This window comes from Myiozetetes cayanensis, unplaced genomic scaffold (assembly GCF_022539395.1).
Source record: "Myiozetetes cayanensis isolate MyiCay16 unplaced genomic scaffold, myiCay2020 scf2-11, whole genome shotgun sequence".
NCBI lineage: Eukaryota > Metazoa > Chordata > Aves > Passeriformes > Tyrannidae > Myiozetetes > Myiozetetes cayanensis.
This window is the reverse complement of record NW_026087411.1, coordinates 7,314,835-7,338,432: the sequence shown is the minus strand read 5'-3', so window position 1 is coordinate 7,338,432 and position 23,598 is coordinate 7,314,835. Positions and strand designations below refer to the sequence as shown.

Genomic DNA, 23,598 nt, shown 5'->3' with positions numbered 1-23,598 from the left:
CAACATAAATAAAACAAGCACAGGCAAACTCTCCTAGGTTGCTTGGGATTTTAAGGTTATGAAAATTTAAGACATTCTCTGAAGCCAGAGGATGTGCGGCTTGCAGAAAGGCAGTAAGGCCCACAGGACTGCACAGTAATCAAGACGTGATGGAATCTTTTTCTGTGGCAGTGGCTCAGAAATAGTAGCTCAGCCTGTTCACCAGATTGCATTGTATCGGTTGCCCACTGTCAGACTGACTGTTAACAGCCCTGCAGCTGAAATTACTCTTTCTTTCAAGTAAACTTCTAGTTAAGTCTCCAAGTCCCTGCTGCTTCCAGTTCTTTCTTTTATAGGAGGAGGCTGCTTACATTAAAACCCACCAATGGCAAAATTTATGTTACCTAAAATATCAAAGACCTGAGTTTTTTGTGGGAATGTTTGCCTCAGCACAGAAATGCTACTGTATCCTCACTTTGCACGGTCGTGGACGACTACACGTGGCACAAACCTTGAGCCGTTCTTGTTTGTGGGATTGCTGAGAAGGCTAAGGGTGTTGCCTCTTCCTGCTCCCCATCCCTTTGTCACAAAGCAAAGTGGAACCTTGCACCTCTTCTCTTGCTGTTGTTGCTGTTTCTGGCTCTCATTATCCTGGCATGTTGCTCTAGCCTGTCCTGCATCTGTCTGCCAGAAATTTATCCAGTGCTAGTGATGTCCTCAGTGTACTAAAGGATTTTTCCTCCTCCTCTCTTCATCTTTTGTCTTTTGCTTATTCCTTCAGGTTTCTGGAAGAGAGACAATCTTCTTAGGAGTATTCCCAGCTTGGAGCACCGTGAGTCTCAGGTTTATAGGCAGCACTGCAGCAACAATGAAAAATAACAATAAAAGGCAGGTGCAGCTAATGAAATCTGTTCAGTTCAGTTGCACCCCACGCTAAACCATTTCATTTTTGGTCATCAATCTTCCTGCAGGGATGACAGAAACTCTCCTTTATGTTCCTTTCTGGCATAGCTTGATGAGGCAGGACTCTCTGGCCTGTTCAGCAGATGTGAGGGACAGACCCTCCTGCCTTGCAGAAGTGTTTGGTGGCACAGTTCTGTGGCATCTTCATATCCGGCAGCGTTTTCCCTTCCTGACATTCACATTCCCTTCCTCCCACATCCTGCTGCTGCAGAGTGTGTAAGAAACACAAGAGCAGCCACACTGGGTTAGGCAAAGACTCTTCCAGTCCCTTCTCCTGCTTCTTCAGGGGCCACGTGCAGATAAATAAATAGTAAAAAAACCAAACCTCTAAAATGACAACTACAATTTGGGCCTTAAGTTTAATTTTCTCCTAAAGTTGTTCTAGTCTTCCTGCTAAAACAAAGTTGGAGTATAAAATACATGGTTCTACTGAATTTATGCACAGAAGTTACCAAGTGAGACCAGTGGAATGCTAATGCAGTTAAAAATAAACCTAAATTTCTAATACAATTTACTTCTACAATCTTAGTAAGAGAGCCAGCTGTAAAAAAAATTAAAGCTTTCCTACTAATTGGAAGAAATGCAATCTTAGAACAGCATCAGAACAAATACTCTACACATGGTAGATTGCTTTCAATTTATTTCTGTAATTTCCATATATAAGTGCATATAACCTGATAGATAAATATACATTCAGGGAATAAAGCCTTGTATGTATAGTAACCAGATATGGTACCCAGCACTTCCCCACATCCTGTCATTTAATCTAGTTGGCATGAACACAAGCTCTTTTGATCTGTACTAACTATCACTATCTCAGTGTAGATCTCATCCTCCCTATCTGTTATGTTAAAAAAGCTTTAATCAGAGGGTTTAAGCCAGTCTTATTGAATTATATTATTTTTCCTCCCTAAAACAAAGCTACATCGAGCTCAGTTTCCCTCTTTCCATGTACTTTTACATCTGTATTTTGATTAGAAATGTTATGTTTTCATAAGAAAAAAGACTCTGTGTTTAGTACGTTTAAAGCCATTCTAATTTAATTTGAGTGCAGAAAAAAAGTCATTTCCAGAGCATTTTAACTGAAAGGTGAGTCTAAGTTCACCTGGGCTTAGGCATCCACAAATGTTGTCCCTAAATGCAGCAAACTGTGTCACAGCATGGAAAATTTTGGATGTTACTCTTCTTTTCCACTGCCTAAAAGTCACTGCTACAGGTTTTTTAGTTATTGAAGATATGAAGACATCCCTTTGGGTTAGCCTCAAGACTCTCCTCCCCTTCTTACTCTGTAGGTAAGAAAACCAAACCTGGCAGCCAGATACCTTGGCCTCTCTTCCTGGGCTCACCATCTGCATCACAATAAATCACCGTTAAAATCTCCCTCCCTGCATTATGTCTGGTCTCTGCAGAATTCAGGCAGAGGCATAAATTACCACAGAAATGGCATCGAGCCAGGCAGCTGCCTGTCACCGTCCTTTTAGGAATGTTTGCCTTCTGATTTACCACGGGGAAACGAGCAGATGGATGCTCGTGCTTCGGCTCACTCCTGCTACACCCCCTTCTGGCAACTTGCTGGTCTGCCCACACATTGGGATTGCATTGGTGAAATAAAATTTCTCAGTGTAGTCTCAAGACAGCGTAGCTGTACTCTCATTGACTTAATCCCATGTAAATCTGCACTGGTTTAGCATTTTCAACGTGGTTGCTGAATCTCTAGGGGTGTAAGACAGAGACTGACAGACTAAAAGGGAATGTTCTCTGTGTTTGGATGTACTGGCTTCCCAGTAATTTCTAGGAATGGCTTATGGTGGACACCTGATAAAAGTGTCTACTTAGAAAGGCTGAATTATTTAATGAAGAGTCTCTGCTGCTCTCATTTAGACCCACATTAGAAGGCCAAAAAGAGTGGTTAATGTCAGAGGAAGCTGGACTTGCAGACAAAGCAATTCTAGTGCTTTATTTTCTCCCTTAGGATGACTACAGATGCTCATTACAACCACCTTTTGCTTTTGGTCTGGCTTAGAGTCTGTATTTTTATCCTGCTAATGATTTATTAACCCTTTTGTTAAAAGTAGCTTCTAGCAACCTGCCTTATATTCACACTATATTCACAGCAAGGTTTTTTTAAAATTTATCTTGTCTTCTACATGAGCATCTCCCAAAGCTTTTTCAGTGACACTATTTCTGGGAGTTGGAGTAGCCACAACTGGTCTGTACATCACGCTGTGGTGCTTTGCACGATCCAGGCTGTATAATGATTCCAGTGAGGTCAAGACTACAGGATTTGGCCTCCATATCTGCTCCACAAAGAATATTGACTCCTCAGGAGTCATTATATAGTATGTACAGTGAATGAGATACATCATAATAAAGCAGTAATTAAGTTAAAGATGCCTGTCACTTTGACTGCTTTGGAGAAAATATTCAGGGTTGTTTTTCTGTTGGTTTGGGAATGATAGAGAAAAATCAATAATCATTCGGAGGCCTCTCAAATGAAATGGCTTCCATTAGGTATCAGGTGGCAATACAGCTTTTCTTGGATAGATTTTTATATAGATATCCATATATAAAATAATAATGTATTTTCAGAGTGGCACCAGCATAAACCAATTGAATTTTATGAGCTGTATCTCAATCAGATTTTGGCTGGGATAAACACAAATCCTTAACTCCTAACTACCTGCTCTTGAAAACCAAACAATCAGCACAGCCATTTTAAGCAGAAAATGAATGCTCATCTACCCTAATAATCCCCTGAGTGAACCATCTCAAGAAATGCCAAGACTTGTGGTACTCAGTGTAGGAACTCCAACTAACTCAGTAGTTAACTGAACAAAAGTATAAATCTGTAGCAGCCTGGAGCCAGTAGTGGCACATCTATAACAAATGTGAGCCAGTAGAAGGAGACAGAGCCACACTGAATGATCAAGAAACACAGAGTACAACCTGTACTGCATTAATGCTTTACATGGTTATAATCTTCTGCAAACAGAGTTGGCTGAATCTGAACATTGATCAGCATGTGTTGCATTTTCCTTTGATCTTGTAATTGAAACAAAATATTGGGTTTAGGAAATAAGACTCTGGCAACAATTCCTACCTAACATTCAGTAAATCAATTAGTCTATCAACTTCCCTCCCTGTATTTCCCAACCTGTGACATGTGAATACTGAGGTAAGAATGAACTAAACATATGTTAAGTGTTCTTACATCCTTGTAGGCATTTGGTGCACTGGAACTGCAAAGTATTATTCTATTTATGAGTGCAGGTCTTGCTAATTCTCTGCTACCCTTCAGACTTGCATGTCTGATTTTTTTGGAAAAAAAAAAAAAATCTCTCCTAAATTCCCTTTTACCTACACTGCATAATTCTGTAGTTGTACTAGAAAAAATGAACATGAGAAAACAACTGTGTTTTTTGCAAATAAGAAATGGTTATGAAAATTCAGCAAAATGTATTGTTATTACCTTAATATTAATTAAAATTAAATATTAGCAGGCAGTAGGGATATTATTCCCTACCCCAGTGATCCTACTATCTGTATGTGTGTCCCCCATACAGTTGAAAGGGTCTTAAATAATCCCTGTTTGCTGCTTTCATAAATACTCTGTTATAAATATATATATATGTGTATATATATGCATGTATTTGTATTGCTTTTTCAGCCCTTTTTGGTTGAAACTGAAAACCTAAACCTCCAAATCTCCTGGAGGAAAAGGAGACGACAAGATGTAAACAAGTAACTACTCCATCTGAAGATCTTTAGATAGGCTTCCAGCTGGGAGTAGGGAGACTCGTATTTGCAGTTCATACTGATTTAATTAGAATAACACAGTATAGCACTTAGATGTAAACCAGCTTATTAAAAGGAAGCTCACTTTTGCAGTATTTTAAATTGCACTGAAGGGGCAGGGAGGTGCACTGAAGCTAGACAAGACCCCAGACTTCTACTCCTGTTCCCTCCACACATACACTTCCACCTTCCCCAGCCTCGAGGCTGGACGTGTTTTCCTCTTCCTCTAGAAACCCTGATACTGAGCAAGCCAGCTCAGCACATTCCCTTCAGGCAACCAGCCACGACTTAATCAGCCACATACACACTCCTGCAGAACCTATAGTTGAGAGCAGGCCCTCTTCCCTGAAGCATTTCAGTGATCTTATCTTGATCTGCCTTGGAGGAGACAGGCTGCAGACTTGAGCTACAAGAAGCTTCAAATGGGACTGTGAACAGAAAGGAGACGGAAAAAGATCTTTGGCAAGTAATGGCAGTATTTTTGATGCAGATACTGGCTTCTGTTTTACTTTTTATCAGAATGTAAACATGTAAAATGCAGATCTTATCTTTGGGAGCCACAGATGTGTTGGTACCATCATCCAGTTGGCCAGCTCTTGCAGTGGAAAACTATTTATCCATTGCATTTTGAACCTGGATTTATTTGCTGAAATCTTATAGAATCATAGAGTAGTTTGGCTTGGAAGGGACCTTAAATATCATCTAATTCCAACCCCCCTGCCATAGGCAGGGACACATTCCACTAGACCAGCTTGCTGAGAGCCCCATCCAACCTGGCCTTGGACACTTCCAGGGATGGGGCACCCACAGCTTCTCTGGGCAGCCTGTGCCTCACAACCCTCACAGTCAAGAATTTCTTTCTTATATCCAATCTGAACCCACTCTCTGTCAGTTTGCATCCATTTCCCATTGTCCTCTCACTCCATGTCCACGTAAATAATCCCTCTCCATCTTTCTCGCAGGCTCCCTTCAGGTACTGGAAGGCCACAATTTGGTCACACCTAAGCCTTCTCTTCCAGGCTCATCAAATTCCCTCATAGGAGAGGTGTTCCATCCCTCTAATCATACTGGTGGCCTCCTCTGGACTTGAGGAGAAACACAGTGGGAAACAGAACCATTAGAAACCAACCCTCACTTGAGGGTGAGGCAAAGATGTGCAACCTCAGGCAGGAACAGGCACTGACTCTGGGATGCCTCTGTGTGATGTCTGGCATTAGGGCACCATCTCTAAACTCAGTTTGTGCCTCCCTTTTTCCAGGAAGCAACTGGGAATGCTTGGGAACAGCTGGAGATGTGTCGTGCCAGCTGTTTACCTCCTCCACCCAGAGGAGATGGTGACTGGAAAACGTGTTTTCTGCCTCAGAAGAGCATCTCCCTCCCCACTGTAGAATCCTGGAAGACAATGGACTAATGTGTGTGCCTCAAACACTGATAACCGGATGGCTCTGGAGCCAACCAAGGACTGAATCGTCAGCTCTGGGGCAAACATCCTTGTTGTAATTCCTGGAGGTAAGCACAACACGGTACAGCCCCAGTGCAGGAATGAGGCCAAGAACTGGGCATGTACTGTAGGGGGGCTCAAGATGCCTCAAGATCCCCAAAGCCCTCGGACTCATTTCCAGAAAGGTCTGACAGAGTGGACTGTGCATGGTAAATAATTTGCCTAGAGAGCGAGAAACCTCTTCAGGGCAGAGAAACTTGTCCTTAAAAAGGAACTCCACCAAGGCCAGGTGGTGCCCCCCCAGGGCCCTGGACATCCCACCAGCTGGACTGATGCTGGAACCAGAACTGCGACTGATTTATCTATATTTTTTTTTCTTTTTCTTCCCTCCCCCCCCTTTTAACTTCTCTTTTTCTTCTCTTTTTTCTTTTGCTTTTATTTTCTCTTTTCCTTTTTTTCTTCCTTTTTCTTCTTTTTTTTTCTTGTCCTTTTCTTTTTTATCTTCCTTTTGCCTTGTCCTTTTCGTTTTTCCTTCCTTTTCCCTTTTTATTTTCCTTTATTTTCCTTTCTCTTTTTTTCCTCTCTTTTTTTCCTTTTTTCCCTCTCCCCTTCTAACTCACCTTTCTTTCTCTTTTTTTCTTTCTTCTCCGTCTTTTTTTTTCTTCCCCCTCTTTAATTCATCTTTCTTTCTCTCTCTCTCTCTCTCCCCCGCTCCCTCCCCATCAATCCACCTCTTCTTCCTCTCTTCCCTTTCACCCCACGCCGTTATCCGAACACCACTTATAAGCCGTGCGCTTATACAGCAGCTGCTCAGGGACTGACTTACACCAATTTCCACGCCAGCTGTATAATCTTCCGATCGTTCTCGAACCCTCCGCCACCCTATTTACGATAGTTGTGCCCTTCCTTCCCCGCATCCCTCCCCCTTTCCCGTATCCCGGTCCCGCCCCGTGGCGTCACCGCCGGGCGCCGGCGCCGCTCCCGCCCCGCCGCTGCTGCCCCCGAGTGCCCCACGCGGGGCTCGGTCACTGCCCCCAGGTAAGAGCGGCGACAGAGACCCCCCCAGTGTGGGGGGGTGTGTGTCCCCAGGAGCTTCCTGGGGTTTTAGGGCTTTCCCGAGGGCCTTGGCGTTGTCGGGAGGCAGGGCCGCTGGCTGGCACAAGCGGGGCGCGCTGGGGGTTGGGGGGGGGCGTGATAAACGCGGTTTGTGGAGTCGTGGAATGGTTTGGGTTGGAAGGGTTGCCTTAAGGATCGTCGCGTTCCAACCCCTCCGCCGTGGGCAGGGAAACCTTCCACTAGGCCAGGTTGCGCAGAGCCCCCATCCAGCCTGGCCTGGATTGTTTTTAGTGCACATGGCATGACATGGCGTGACGTGTTTTACTGCATGGCTTCCTTACCCGTCCATGAAAAAGAGAGTATGGACTACAGGCTTTTTTAAGGATGGCTGTACTGTAGCCAGTGAATTGTTATATTCCTGTTAAAAACAGTGTTGCGACTTGAGGAGCCTCGAGAACTTCTTAACTGTCGTGACAGGAGTGCTCTTTTCGAAGAGAAGACACAGTTTGCACGCATAGGCCGTGGCTAAAATAGCTCAGCAGCGCTCTTTTTCCCCTAACAGAAAAGGCAGGTGGTGCTTAAAACTACTGAGCTCGAGTACTTTGCGACAAAATAGGTCTTGTTCCGGTTCTGTCATGTTGCTGCAAAGGTGAAAATGTTGCCTTCCTTACGCTTTGTCACGGCTTTCTAACTGCAAAGCTTAGAAGGGAACTTGGCTTGCAAATTAAATTTTACATTACGCCAATTAGAAGGCCTCATTTCTGAGACAAACAGAAGTGGGGTATCTGGGTTGTAACATCAAAATTGAAAGGTGTCTGGCACAATTCTTGGTTTTAAAAATATAAAGGAACACTTCAGTCTAAAATACCTGGATATTGCTAATCCCATGGCAGTGTTACCCTTGCTAAAGAAAACAGAAAATGCTCGACACGAGGCTCTGCTCCAGAATGTGAGAAACTTGAAAGTAATTGGTGGAATGTTTAGGCTTCCTGTCAGAAATGCAGTGCAGAGGTCACACAAACCTTGCTGATAAGTGCCTTTCTCTTTGAAGTGGTTTAAAATTTTTAGAATCATCTGGGGTCTGCTTTTCCTCTAAATAATTAAACAGTGCACTGGAATGGTACTGGCCACCACAGCTGCTGGTACATGTGGCAGCACCAGAGCTGGAAAAGGCAGCTGAGAAAGAAGAAACACAGGTGACTGCTTGAGTGGTAACAGTGAGAGGGAAGCTTGAAAGATGGTGCCAAGGGGATGGGATAACAGACTGTGAAAGATTTGAGGTTGCAGACTTGATTACCTCTATCTGAGCTCTCTATTTTCACTGTAGCTCTTTCTCCATCCTTCGTCCACGCTTGCTGTGAGGCTTTCTGCAGGGCCTTGGGATATGTGACATGCTTAGTTACCCCATCACACAGACAGTATTTCCCATGCATGCTGTTCTGTAGAAGTTCCATCATGTTATCAGCTCTCAAATTCTTTTTAGGATACAGTTAGAAAAGATTTTTGCCTCTTTTTTCTTGCATTAGTGAGATAAGTTCTAAGAAGACAGTGCTTAGAACACAGCATCCCACAGTTACTGTGTTATGTTCAACCAAAGAAATGGGTAAATATGCTTTTAATGGTGTCAGAGTCTTGTTAGCACAGTCAGATAGCAAACAACCAAAATACATTGAGGTCGCTGTTCAAAACTGTACAGAGAGGTGCTGCACAAAATGCAAGTACAGGAAATTAAGTTCTGGTAAAAGGAAGTGCTTTCTCATGCATTGTGGAACTGGTGGCTAAAGGGAACAAAGCAGGTGGTCAGCAGTTTAAAAGGAATAAAAAACTCCTTGGCTTTAGTTGTGAATATTCGTGGTGCTGATACTAATGGAGAGTGGCAGTAAATTTTAGAAGAGGTTGTAAACTCCATGGTTTAGAGCATACAGGAGCTGCAGACTGGAGAAGGGCACTTCTCTGTTCACTGCAAATTTGGTAGGACAGAAGTATTCAGTGTTGATTGCTGTCCCCACTGTGTGTGAACTGCTTTGTCCAGTGAGACCATCTTTTGCTGTACAAGAACTTGGTAGCTTCACTGCACCCAAAAGTGTATTTTTTAAAGACCAGTTTAGACATACAAATTTAGGATCACTTTAGAGCCCCAGCCTTTGAACTGAGCTGTGGCAGCATAGTCTGAGTGTGAGAGCTTTTGTGAAAACCTCTCAGAGAGGAGTGTTCTGGACATACCTAAAGAAAGATGGTTTTATCATTGTAGTTGGAGGCTGGAGCTGAACAAGAATCGGGTTATATTGGTTTTGTTCAGAAAGGGAAATGACTGTGCCATCAAAGATGTGGAATCTAGGACAGCTGATTACAGAGAGTAAAAATGCTTTATGAATTGTGAAGATCAAGCTGAAGGTTTACATCAGAGATGGTCTGTGTGGGTATAGATGAGGTTGTGGTGGTTTTGGATTGTTTTCTCATGTGATACTCACCATGGGCTGAAGTGTAGGTCAGCCTCAAAAATATTATCCCCTCCCTTTAAATTTTAATCTCTTTTTAAGACAGATCAGAATAAACTTTGCAAATCCTTTGAAGCTCAAGAGACTTTTTCTCAGAGGCATAGAGCAGAGGGGACACCTTTGCTGTGCTTGCACATCCACTGTGTTCACTGCAGGCTGAGTCAGAACTCGCAAGAGGGAGAGCAGTGCCAGTTTTCCAGGAGCTGACAGAGTTGGTCTGTCTTCTTGATGTTGCTAATGTGTTTGTTTTGAAGGCGGGTTTTGTACGCCCTGAGCAAAAGGTTTGGGGTTTGTTTTGGCTTTCTCCAGTTGGTTTTGGTTCTCTCTATGTAATTTGTAAATATCCACGGGAAGGAGGAAAGTCTCTAATCTGATTTTTGTTAGGTGAATAATCTGAAAAAATAAAAGATCTGAGCTCAGTATGGAGGCAAGGCCTTCTAGTGCTTAGGGAATCTGTAAGAATAAACATGAAGTGTGAAGTGAGTCGCAGTACTTAAAATGCCAAATTACTTTTGTCTTAGGTTTGCACGTTACATGATGTTCCAAATACACAGTTTTTCTCCTGAACTTGCAATTTTAATTCCAGTTGAAAGCCACGTGCATGACACTAACACTGAGCATGTTTTATTTCTGTCTTTAGGGGTTTCTTATTGCCATGTTGACAGGCGCATGTAGCTTCCACTACTTTCCCCATATTTCTTCAGCAGAATCTCTCATAGAGGTACCCAGGGCCTAATTAGAGTTTTTGTCTTTCAGTATGACAGAGTTTAGCTGTGGGGCTGGGCAGGAAAGGAGGTTTGGTTTTGCTTTTTAAGCCAGCTGGCAATTACTTTCTAAGGCTTGTGTTAAAGCACCAGATATATTTAAAATAATATTCATAAAAGCCACGTGCTTTTAGGCAGTTTCTCTTTTTCCTTTTCTTACCTTTGTATGCCAGTCATGGGTGTGCTTTTCTTAACAGAGGTCTGCAGTTCTTTTCATTCTTCTGGAAGATAAATGTAAAGATGGGCAGATTTGCTAATTGTATTGTGCATAACCATCTGTATTTTATTTTTATTTAAAATTCCTTAATACAGCATTGAATTTGGTTGTATTTTAGACCAATTAGCCACATTCATACTACAGCAAACTGCTTTTGGTTGTCACCTGTTTGGTCTTCTTTATACAGTCTGCAGAAGATGACATATTTTCTCTTTTTCCTTTTCATATTTCTGTCTTTTCTATGGTTCATTAATAATGTCCATCCCTTCCCTTTTTGTGGTTCCAGTGTATTACTTGCTCTGGTTTATATGTGTATTGATATGTTGACTGCAAAGAAAACAAGGTGTTTGTTGTTTTCTAAGCATAGGTTTACATAAATGTAGTCACGTTTCTGAATACGTGAGAATTTATGCAGAATCTTTTAGAAATTTCAGTATATCCAGAAATTTTCTACCTGTGTAAAAACTCATTTTGTAGAACATTTTTTAACAGACCTAAATGCGATGCATAAATTTTCTTATGACAATGCTTTTTACCTTTACAATTTAAAGTCTTTTTTTTCCTCAAATATATATATATATATATATTTTTTTTTTCCCCCAATAACTACATGGCAGTTTTTGAGCTCAGGGTTAAAAAGTCAAAGTTGTTTCTGGTAGATTGATGTTATGAAGTCATACCACATTTTTCATCACTGTTTTTTCGCCTCAGTGCCCTTAATCAAAGTGGACCCCTTCTCTCTTATGTTTATGGGTTGTGAACTTTCCTTTGCATTCTCAAAATGAAAGATCTTGTAAAGTATTACTTTCGTGCACACAACCGCAGGTTATGTGTTCTGCATCAAAGGTGTTACTGCTTGATAATGAAAATGCTGTCTTATTTCCTTTAGAGTTCCCCGTTATTCACGTGCTTACTCAGCAAGATTTTGTTACTTCTTTTATCTGAGTATTTCTGCTATCCCTAATTTTTAAAGTGGGATCTCTGTGCCAAATAAAATCTGGTCGAAAATCAGTAAATTCAAAACAGAAAACCCGTCGAGTAAACACCAACTTCAGGAACTGACTTTAATATTTGCTTTCTTGAAATAAATAGAGAAACATTTGAAAAATTTTGAGGAAGGTTTAATAGCTGAAACAAAACTACCGAAGGCAGTAGAGCCTTGAGGTGTGTTTAGAGAATCACTGAGGTGGTCTCAGTTCCTCCCATCCCTGGCTTTGTCATCCTGCAGGTGTGACTGTGCAACCTGTGTATTGATTTTGGCAGCAACAACTTTGTGGAGTTTCCGGTGTACACGTTTTCTAACTCTAGTTGGGTTTCATGTTATCAGAATTATTTTAGGCTGCCTCGCTGCTGGCAGGTGCCAGCACTGTAACATATCCTGCTTGGAGATTAGTAATGCTGAAACAACAGTGTAATGAAAAGAGAGAGGTCCCTACACAGCAGGAGTAGGAACTTGCTGGTTCCTGTTGAAATGAGCAGAAAACACAAATTCAACAAGTTCTTCCCTGGGCAGAAGCAGTGGACTTATCAATGAAGTCAATTGAAATCCAAAGCATGGTTTTGTTTTCCTTTCCTTGCTAATTGACAGTGTCAAGGGAATACTTTGTAATATGAGGACAAGCTTCATTTTGTCTGGTTCATGAGACAACAATCAGAGCAAAATGTACTTTGAACTGTATCTGTTATCTTTCCTTTTATCTTCCTGTTCTTCTTCTGTCTTTTTCTTTAGGTCTAGCTTGGTCTAAAAAGAATATCAAATATCCTCTAGTGACTTTATTCTTGCAACTGCTGTAAAACAGCTCAAGTTAGTTTTGATAGCACATTCCTGCTACAGGCTTTTGTTGGTTGTTTTTTTATTCTTGCTGGTGCTGGATACTCTGCTAAAGGGAGAGGGTAAAGTTGGAATTTATCACTGTGTTCGTGCCTGTCCATCAAATTAAGACCATGGCAGGTTAAGTGCTGCAGTGATGGTAAACTCTGCAAGATTATTCTTGGATTGGATTACATCTCTCTCCCTCTATGTGTAAGCACAGGAAATGTGTATGGACAGACACCTTCTGACCAAACTTAAATGTACTAACAACTGGGAGAATCTAGTTACTTTTCTTGCTTTGAGTTTGTTTGTTTTTTTTTTTTAATGCTGTATCATATGACAAAAAGTTAACAACAAACATTGTTTCTAAACCCTTTTAATCAGCCTAACAAGGGTGATTATAGAGCAGGTGGCCAGGAGAGAATTAAACACAGCGTTATCGTAAATGTCAGAAATAATTGCAGTGGTATTTTGCCTTTCTGTGGGCAGGATCTTGTAGGTCCAGCTCAGCTTTCTTGCTTAGGTCTGCTGCAGCTGGCTGAAATATTATTTACATGTGTGGGTTACGTGCTGGGTGGGGAGGGGACCTTCCACATGTTGTGGTTGGCATTGTGATTCTGTACTCAGCCTGAAAACCAGCTCTGACCAGGATGAACAGTCGTGCAGCTGAGTAGGATTGTAACTCTGAACTATGCAAGCAACAGCAGTGAAACTGGGCTTGTTAATTGGCTGATCACATTTCTGGAATCACACTGGTGTGGTTGAAACTGGAGTTGCAGACAGGCTTGAGTAGCTCCATGCTGGTTTCTTTTTGACTCCAAGAGGCAGTATAAATAAAAAGAAACCTCTCTCACACATACCACGCTCTTGCCAGGAAAAGGGAAAGATAAAATCGTTATCTAAGACAAACTCCAGTGATATGATGGCTGTTTGCTGTTTGCACTGACCACGTGGCTTGGTGTTCATAGATAAAAAGTGCAATCTCTCCAATTCCTGTTCCTGCCCTCTGTACTCAGCAGCTGAGGAGTGGGATTATCACACTCATCCTAAGTAGGAAAGACTGCAGTGATCCAGGTGCTCCCACTGTTCTTGTTGCAGCTCACCAAATGGGCAGGAAAATCGCATATTTCTTCCCTTCTTTCCTTAGAGCGTTCCAAAAGTTGTTGCTCAATCACAGAAGTTGTAGAAAATAACGTAGCCCTGAGTAACACTAAATCCTGAAGATAATGGGATTTATGATTTGAGAGGAATTAAAGATATTGATTATAAGCCAGCAGGTGGCTTGGCAGTAACCAGTGCCACGGCACTATAACTGCTGGGATCAAAAAAGGGGCGCTTTGGGATTTTTCACGTCTTGTTTCCCTCCCAGTTGCTGTGCATTGACGTGGCTGTAAGATACCCAGAGTATTCTGAAATCCCGGAATCAACTCAGCTCTGTTACGGGTAGAGTTATATTGCAGATTATAATATCCTTTAGAGAATTCAGAAAACTGGATACAGGGTTCACAAGAAGAATTTTTTTGACCAACTGCTAAATTTAGCATTGGAAGATGTAACTGACCCTGACATAACTGGTGCTGATTAACCACTGTAAAGCTGAAGTAATGTCTGGTCCTAAGACAGGCTGAAGCCATATCCCTTTTTTTTTTTTTTTTTTTTTCCTGGTGTCCTGCCTGTTGCTTGGTGTACCTCTTTATGTAGTGTGATTTATGGAGCACTTCTTTTAAACAAGCAACTAATTCCTTTCTATCACAGACCATAAAAGCTAAATACTGTTTTGGGACCATTGCAAGAATAGGCACTACAGTCATGTCATTTGTAATGCTCCTTCATGCCATTTTGCAGAGCAGGCAGGAGATATCCCTGAAATTATAGGACCTTTAACTGTGTCACTGTTGACATTACTTGCTAGAACTCTTCACAAGTAGGCATTTCTTATAATGTTTAATGAATAAATGCTAATGCCTCATATTGTAAAATACAGTCTTTTGACTCTGTAGGTGCCTAATGAAAAGGATTATTAGTTTTGTTTCCTCTTTGCAGATGGAAATGTCAGAGGATGATAATAACTCAGAAGAATACCCCACTGAAATTCATGATTATCTCGCAGCATTTGAAAAATCTCTCGGTTCTGTGGATGAGATGCTGAAGACAATGATGTCTGTTTCCAGGAGCGAGCTTCTGCAGAAGGTAAATAATTTACCTTTTGAAAACCTTTTCCTTGTTAATACAGGAATACTTGGGAACCTGAACTGAAATAAAAGGGTCTGTTAGGTTTTCAGTAACAAATGTGAACACTTCCTACCCTCGATACCTGCTATTTGAAACTCTTTACGTTTCTAACACATCCAGATAGTCTTACAAAATTAAACACAGAAACACATGCTCCTCCAAGCTAGTAAGTGATGATCTTACCAGTGAGTCATGTAGGCAGAGGACATTCTGGCTTATCCCTGACCTTCCTTGAAGTGCACGTGAGTGCTCTTTGGTAGCAGAGAGGGCACTCAGCGTTTTTGTCTGAGACTTCTTCACAACAAACTTAATGGAACTTGGTGCACCCAGGGGGATACAGAGGTGAACTGACAGCAGTGAGGATTGATCTGAGTCTAGAAGTCTAGACTTGCAGAGCCTGAGCTGTCTCCTCTAGGTATGTTATAAGCATAAGTCTCTAAATTGTGGCTTTTTATCAGGGCATAAAGGTACTGCCTGAGAACTTCATACAAGCCTCTCTCTCTTTTAACATTTAAAGCCTAACATGTAATTTCTTTCTGTAGGGCAAGAAAAAGCCAGCACATGAGGGAGCTTCTGTATCCTGGGAGGATTTCTTACACAAATAAATTATGAAGAAAACAGTCTTGACAACACAGATCTTTTGACAGTATCCATGTTAGAACTAGTGAGCTGTACAGTGATGTTATCAGAGTTTCTGGAAATCCTGTAGGACTGAAATAATAAATTGACTTTGACAGTCAAGGGAAAAAAGAACCCTCATTACCTTTATTCTTCCTTTGCTTTACATCCCTAAATATTCCAGCATGCATTGAACACACGATATAGTGCTAACATTCATTCATTCTATATTCACATTTGAGTTTTTCAGCAATCTTAGGACTTTTTTTTCCCCTTCCATTGATAGTAACAGCTATTTTGAATTAAATTATAGTGGAAAAACAGGGACTTATTTCTGGCTATGGGAACGGTAGTCCAAGAGCTACATGCCAAGAGATTTTTTTTTTTGCTTTTGGCTGTGTGGGACTGTGACATTTAACATCAGACTGGGAAAATTACAGAATACTTGGAGAGGAGAGAATGATTCTGTGATGGCATGGAAATAGGCATAAACATAGTGTGAGTCAACTTGTGCAAAAATGTGCTCCTTCAGTGTGTATTTTTTGACTTATACATTCACAATTATAAAATGTGCAGGTTACTAAAATCTGTGCACATCTTACTTAAAAATGTGTGATTTGGTGTTTTTTTTTTCATTCTAGTTAGATCCTCTTGAGCAAGCAAAGCTGGATTTGGTTTCAGTGTACGCATTGAATTCCATGTTCTGGGGTGAGTATGTGGTAGGAGGAAAAAGTAGTATTTATGATTGCTATCTGAACACCTAGACAGCTGCAAACATTAAATAATCATGTTTTAGCCAAATAATTAAAAACTTGTGGTTACCCTGTGGACCCACATTATTGCCATCCCTAAGGTAAATGATGTTGAAACTCCAAATCAAAAATCTGTATTTAGAAAAGCTGACTTTGTACATGCACGAGGATGTTTCTGTTTTTTAGTGGCAACCTTTTCTGGCCATTTAAGGACAGAAAGGTTAATCATGTTAGTTGTTCGGGTGTGTGTGGGGGTTAGCTGCAACATCTGATGATAGTAGTTTGCCAGATACTTAACAACATAGTTAGCTTCAATTCTTAGTAATGATTTTATGTGGAAACTACAGTTTTCCTGTATGACTGCTTGACTGGGCCCTCAGTCATGACAGACTTCAGTTTTGAAAAAAAATCATGTTTTTTTCTTGTAGTATACTTGGCTACTCAGGGAATCAATCCAAAGGACCATCCAGTGAAACAAGAACTGGTAAGTTCTTTACACTGCATGCATCTTGGTCAGGACATTTAGCCCATATAGAAGTTAAGAAATGTTTATATCTACGTTTAAAATTGATATGTTGCTATAATAGCATGCATATGCTACATGGTGTTATACAACTATTTATATGCCCTGCTGGACTCTCTAAATTAAGAAAGTAATATTTTTAGTTCCAAACAGTATTGTTTAAAGTAAAGTCGTAGAGTCTGCTGAAATTAGAAGAAAACAAGTTGATGAATTATATCATCTTATCTTGTCTTTTTTTCCACCTTTGTTTGAGAATTGGATTCTGAACAGAGCAACTTTTCACTTGTATCTGTTAAATGGAAAAATGCTACATGTCTGATAATAATTTATAACTTCCAGTATGGCATTTTTTTCTTATAAATACTTGGAATCATGTTAATCTCCGAGGCTGCCTTTTCTTACTTTTGTATGACTCTAAAAGTAGAGTGTGGTTGATTTACTGGCGAAGACGGGAAAGAGCCCCCCCCTCCCCCTTCCAAGTCCTCCATTAATTCATTTTCTCAGCAGTAAAGAATCCAGTTCAGCAACAAAGCTAAAAGCTTTTTTGGCACCAGTTGTATGTGTATTGTCCAGTAACTCTGCATTAGTGACATATTTACAACGTATAATAAATCTTTTAGGTTTGTCTTTATATTCCATTTAGATGCATGACTACGGTATAGAAGGCTGGCTATCTCGAAAATTCTGCTGACTTAAAATATATCAAATAATTTCAGCCTGAGGAAAAAATAGAAATCAAAACTTCTTGCTACCCATTTTAATTCCTGTGTAAATGGAAATATTAAATCCAGGCTGTCGTGAAATGCTCACCTTAAATGTAATCCTTACATAACCAGTGGAATGGGAGATAGGGCTGCGAAACGTGGAAAGCCAGCCTGAATAACAAGAATATTTCTATTTTTAAATTTGTGAGGCTTTCAGTAGTCTAGACTGTATCATATTAAAAAAATACATCAGTTAATATTTCATGAGCTTTCCGTCAGTTTCTTGTTCCTGCTATGTTACATAGTGTCTGAATATTTTGTTAATTTGGTGATACTAAAAAATTTTATCTCTTGTGCTGTGGGTATTTTATGCTGGTATTTTACTTCATAACTGCCAGTCGTTTTAACTCCCAAGAATGAGTGAATTATCACAGCCTAGATTCTTATCCAGCTCTCTTTTTCCTTTTGCAAGCATCAAGGTGAATGAATGCACATTCCTTCCTTCCAAGAGCATTGTGATGTTCTTATTCATGTGGAAAGGGAATTAAAAAGGACCGTTCTGTCAGGATTGTTTTGTTTTTAGAATTGCTCTCCTTGTGTACATACAGGGATTCAAACTGTATTAATAAAACTCACATTCAAGCTATCAGAATTCATTTCTTTTGTCACACTGACATTTTTTCAGCCCCTTTTCCCCGTGTTGGTACATGTAGGTTCGCCATCTGTTCTCATTAGCCGTCTCAGCCACCAAAGAAATATTACAGTCGATCATGATTTCAGACCCTGTAAAGCCCTCCTCATTAAAGCTGTGTTTTTGACACAGACAGGGAGGCCAAGTTTTTGGCAGTTGCTTACAATGATCACTGAAGACTTGAAAATCAGATTCTGCAGTGTAGGTCTTGTAGCTTTTGTCCCAGATTCAGAGAGATGGCGGTGGCTGGGTGAGAAATGTGGGGGTTACTCATCAACATTTATTTTAGCAGTAGCCATAAATGTTCTGTTAATCCACACTTATAATTCAGGTATCAGGTAAAGGGCTACATGTCTGTGTAAGTGTGTGTTACTGTTGTTTGTATTACATTAACACCTAAAGGCCCTACACCTGAAGGCCATATTAGGCTATATATGTGGACATGAAATCTGTCAACCAAACTGTTAAATAGTTTACTGAGTTAGTGTAAGTGTCCTCTCAAGTCAGTGAAGAGAAGCAGGCACTTAGCACAGGGAGATTTCCATCTTAGAGGGGCTAATTTTCCTTAATCTTCTTTATTTATTTCAGGAGTAGATGAGGATGGGAATTGTTAAACTGGGAGGGTACACTTGGGTGGGGCTGAGCCCAAGCCATGTGTTACTCAAAAAAACCCCCCACATAGACACCAAATGACTATGGTAGGCAAAGATGGCAAGAAAGTATCCCCTTGATTTATGGAATGGCAGCGGAAGCAGACTGTTTCTGTTATTTATAGTCATAAAAGAAACTTCTGGTACAGCTGGAAATTCTTCAGGCTGCCTTAAATAGGTTCATTGGTAAGTCCCGTTGACCATTTCAGGATCTTAAGCCATAGACTTTTGGGTAGTGTGTGTGTAATGCTTGTAACATCTTTCTGACTTTGCTCGGACATGGTGAGTGTTTTCTTTTTTTTTTTGGTAGACAGTAGGTAGTATATTTCATCTATAAATCTGTCATATCTAAATATTATTTTGCCATCTTTATGTAGGCCAAACTCCAAACTGAGTTCAGTAATTTATTTCCTAACTTTGCTTGCAAGAACAGTTCTCATTTCAGTGTAGATGAGATGCAGAGTCTTCATCTCTGTAGGACTCTGTGTTCCTGTTACAGTGCATGTCATGCAGATGGTATGGTAGGTACCTGTGATGGAAAATCTGCTAAAGGGGATGTCTAAAGTTTGCAGGGAGCCTGGTATAGTTATTTACTTAGATGATGCTATTCTTTTAGGTATTATAGAAGTGTACAGTGTGGAGAACTTTTGCACATTGATTCATTTTAGCCGCAATCTTGGAAGAATGGTTTGAAATATACTTTCCCTTTTTTTTTTTTTTTTTCTCCCTAGGAGAGAATAAGAACATACATGAACAAGGTCAAAGAAATAACAGACAAGAAAAAGGCATCCAGACTCGATAAAGGAGCTGCTTCTAGATTTGTAAAAAATGCACTTTGGGAGCCAAACGCTGAAAATGAACATAGTTCCAAAACTCCTGCTAAAGGAAAAAAGAGACAGAAGGACTAAATCTCGGTTTTATATAAATTAGGGACACCTAATTCTTATTTTGAAATGCTCTGCATACTCCATGCATCTCACAGAGGTGCTGTATAACAGATTAAGTTATACTTAAGAATTTTACAGGACTGTATTTTGTCCAGAACACTTGTCACTGAGGCAATTGCATTGAATGTGTATCTAAAAGTGCCATTGGATGCATGTTTGAGTGACATTTCATTATCCAAATGATAAAGACCTGACATACACTTCGCTGGTAATAAATACTAGTGATGTTTTACTTACAGTTCCTATGAATTACGTTTTTTTTTTTACTGCCGAATGATTTATTGACACTTTTTTATATGTCCTTAATCTCCTGAATATTAAAATGTTTCAAACAATGCTGTCCAGTCTGTGGTTGTTTATGAAAGAGCATTGTGTGAAATGCTGTGTTTGTAGAGTTTTGTAAGGTTTATTCACCGTGCTAAACTGTTTCCTTTTCAGCTTCTGAACTTGAACTGGTGCCATATTCCCTTCTTTTTCCCTCTGAGAAAACAGAGCTTCAAGGGCCACAAGCAAACAGCCTGGATTCCACTCTAAGCCCCCATGCCTAGTCAATGGAAAAATTAGATATCCCCTAAGGGCAGTTTGTGGGATCCAAAAAAAAGGAGCAGGCTGGGGACAGCTATTAGGAAACAGCACATGCAGGAACTTGACTGGAATTTTGGCTGTGGTGCTCGTCCCTTACTGCTGATGCTCTGAGAAATATGCTCTGAGGTGGTAGGAGTGTGGTCATCCATTGGTATTTCTCAAATCTTCATCAGGGAAAGTGTCCCCTGGTGTGATAAAAACCACTGGTCTTTCTTGCAAACACTGTATTTTTCCTCAAAAGTGTGAAGCTTAGCCCTTCAGGGAAGTAGGTGTGTTAGGTGGGTTTAGTTCTCAATGCACTGCAATGCAAAGCTCTATTATCTGCCCAAAGCCTCTTTGACAATTAGCAGTAACCTAATTATTTATGGAGGAAAAATAAAATAGTTTAGTTCACAAAACTGCAGTTTGGGTAGCAGTCCGCAAAAGTGGTTTTGAAATGTTAAAGACTAAATGAGAAGGACGAAGAATCCAGTATAGCTGCAAGATGAATGATGTGCAGTGGATGGTTACTCTCCTCACAGCGTTGTAGTGCAGCAGTGCAATGCAGAATGTGGACTAAATTGAATTGGGTACTAAAATGAAGGTTATTCTCTCACTGATCATCTACAAATGTATATCTGAAAGTAAAAGTTAATTGACAAGTTTATTAAACACATAGCATGTCTCTGGAATTTACTTGTTCCTGATAAACTCTGAGTAAATAGCAATTCCTACAATACGGTTAACAAGAGAACTGACTTGTATATATTTTGATGTAGGTACATAACCTTGCTGCCTCAAATCCACAGGACTTCTTGAGTGAGTATACGTCAAAAGCCCATAAACATTTACCAGTTGAAACTTAAAATGAGAATGCTTTATTTCTCCAGGTTAATGTCATGGATATGCCAAACAAAAGAGCTGCTGGACTTGAAAGTCTCTTTTTTTTGTGTGTGTGTGTGTGTGTGTGCAATTAAGGTTAAAAATGCAAAAGGCCTCAAAGTGTGTTCTTGACCAAAGATGGCACACTTGGGTAAAGAAGTTCTTCTCTTGGTAGGTTTGGACAGAGTTTATTTGGAAGTCTGTTTGTCCTGTCTTGTACCCCTTTCAAACTGCAAATGGCAGCCTTCGACTATTATAAATAGACTTCTGTTCTAAATATTTATTTTTCTACTTATTATCTTTATAATCTTCTATTATAAATAGACTTCTGGGCTTGCTGTGAAAGTAGAAGTCTGCATGTGCAAAGCATGAGGTTCAAAATGCTAATCTCAAACCCATCTATTAAAAAATAAAAAAAAAAAAGGAGAAAGGACGAGTGTTCTTTGGACTAAGGGGGAAGACATTAGGATAGAAGTGGCCTAAAGTGGCACAAACCCCAGAGCACTTTAATGTAGAAATTTTCTGGGAGATAACATCCTCTACTTTGAGAGGCATTGTCTTGAGGAAATGAGTAGCTCAACTTGTATTTACGCAAAGAGCTGTTAATTAAAAGGAGATTGAAGGACGTTTCCATTACATGATTTTCCTCTTAAGCTTCAATTATAGCTTTTGTTTTAAAAGGATAATTTCTGAAAAGGATCATAATTCATTGTCCAGTAAAGTACACAGGTTTCAATGGTAAATGTTTAAACAAGAATAATGCAGAGCTATTAGCTAAGACTTACTGAGGTGGAAGTCCATCCGGAATAATTAATTATATACAGGTATTTGACATTTGTAATAGGGCAGTTTAAGTAGATATAACAAATGCAATTTTGTAAACTTTTTTTTTTTTTTTTTAAGACTTGAATCATTCAGTGTGGCTGTTCATAGCCTGGATTTGTGGCTTTGCTTTTCTGACACAAAACAACCCACACACCCCCCAGACTAAGAAGTGTCACCATGTGCTTGTTATTCACTAACAGCCCTATTAGAAAGAGGCTGATCGTGAAATACAAGATCATGAATTCTAAGTGTTATTTACATCACTGAAGTGATTATTTTGTGAGAGATTTTGGTTTGATACAGGCATTTGATGGGTAACCTGTTCTTGGAACTTTTCTTGCCTTCTAGTCTTTGCACCAAGGAACTGATGAGGTTGGTGAGAGCATGTGGAGCTATCAGCTGTGACTAGAATTTGATATGAGGTTGGATGGGGGATTTTCCAAGCTTACAAGAAAAAAACACTTCAGAAGAGAAATGAAAATGCAACTCAAGACTTTAAATCCCACTTGTGCTGGTGGCAAATAACTGCATAAAAATAGCAATTTGGCATTAACTGTCCTAGCCATATAAAGAGATTTTTTTATCGTCACAAAATGAGAAACTAGGTGTTCTCCCAGCTGTGTAAAGCTTCTGCAGATCTACTCCTAGAAAACATCTCTCTGACAGAGAGTTTACTGTAGCTGTAAACAAAGGAGGAATTTTACTAGGACTTAAATTCCCACCCTTGTAAGTGCTGGCCATGACTTGGGAAGTCAACACATCAATGCTGCTCATTTTTTACTCCTTCAGTTTTTTTATTACTGGAGAACTACATCACTAAGAGTGGATGTTTTATTAAATCATCCTGTATTTCTCTGGCCTTGAAAATCAATGCTAGCATGAAGCTTTGTCAAAAAACTGTAAGTGTTGCAGTTATATTGAAAATCTCCTCAAATTTATTTATCTGGAATGACAAAAGCTGAACAAGCAAAATTCTCTCAGAATTCAGAATTTTCTTAGGTTTAAGAGGGTAGACTAAAATTCAGTTTTTAACTGCAGGGCTGAGACCATTACAATTGTAAAGGGAAATCCTTTACAAGGATGTGTTTCATAGTAAATTACGTACTTTACTCAGTAATTGGTGAAGACCTGGTTCTGCAGCCCTAGAAGAGACCTAGATCAAGGCTTCTACTGGGTCTTGACCACAGGAAGGCTTTTGGAAGTCATGAACAGCAAAATCCAGTCAGTAACTGGAAGCACAGGTGGAGTTATATTGGTGTAAGTGGCAAGATCTCACTGAATTTTGACTCAGTTCATGCAGATTCTCCTCTACTGCAAGCAACATAAAAAACCCCAAACCCTTATACCTAGAAAAAAAAAAAAATCCCCTGTTTAGCATTACTACAAGCTGGCATATGTGCTGAGTTATCCATAAAAAATGAAAGAGCTTGGTCAGAATGTGATTTCTTCTTTCATCAGACATGGCTGGCTAGTAATGTAGAGCTGCTTTAGGGAGTTGAAGGAAACTGCAGCAAACTTTTTGTTGCAATTCAGAAGTTGAGAAGAACTTCAGCTAAACAGTGACATGCAAATGCATTTAAGTTCTGCGGTGTGACAGTGTAATTTTTGGTCCTAACTTGCTTTGAGTGATATTTATTGCAGAAACTTTCAGAAAGTCCAGAAGGATGCTTTTGTTTTTGCAGAG

At 40.1% G+C, this 23,598-nt stretch overlaps 1 protein-coding gene across 2 annotated transcripts; it reads left to right on the top strand.

The window, feature by feature from the left end:
- The first annotated feature begins 6,099 nt into the window (after window positions 1–6,099).
- C1D (C1D nuclear receptor corepressor) lies at window positions 6,100–19,979 on the top strand. Of its 2 annotated transcripts, none has more exons than XM_050314626.1 (5): window positions 6,100–6,246; window positions 14,570–14,716; window positions 16,018–16,084; window positions 16,557–16,612; window positions 19,428–19,979. In XM_050314626.1, the coding sequence occupies exons 2-5, from the start codon at window positions 14,570–14,572 to the stop codon at window positions 19,602–19,604; spliced, it is 447 nt and encodes a 148-aa protein (XP_050170583.1). In that variant the 5' UTR covers window positions 6,100–6,246; the 3' UTR covers window positions 19,605–19,979. The 2 variants fall into 2 exon arrangements, with proteins under 2 accessions (XP_050170583.1, XP_050170582.1); XM_050314625.1 differs by lacking the exon at window positions 6,100–6,246 and adding an exon at window positions 7,095–7,216.
- The last annotated feature ends 3,619 nt before the right edge of the window (window positions 19,980–23,598 follow it).

Bases quoted from the DNA above. Each gene is read 5' to 3' on its own strand.
- C1D (XM_050314626.1), top strand. From the start codon at position 14,570: ATGGAAATGTCAGAGGATGATAATAACTCAGAAGAATACCCCACTGAA. The intron at 16,085-16,556 runs GTGAGTATGTGG...TTTTTCTTGTAG, and splicing joins ATTGAATTCCATGTTCTGGG to TATACTTGGCTACTCAGGGA. The intron at 16,613-19,427 runs GTAAGTTCTTTA...TTTTCTCCCTAG, and splicing joins ATCCAGTGAAACAAGAACTG to GAGAGAATAAGAACATACAT.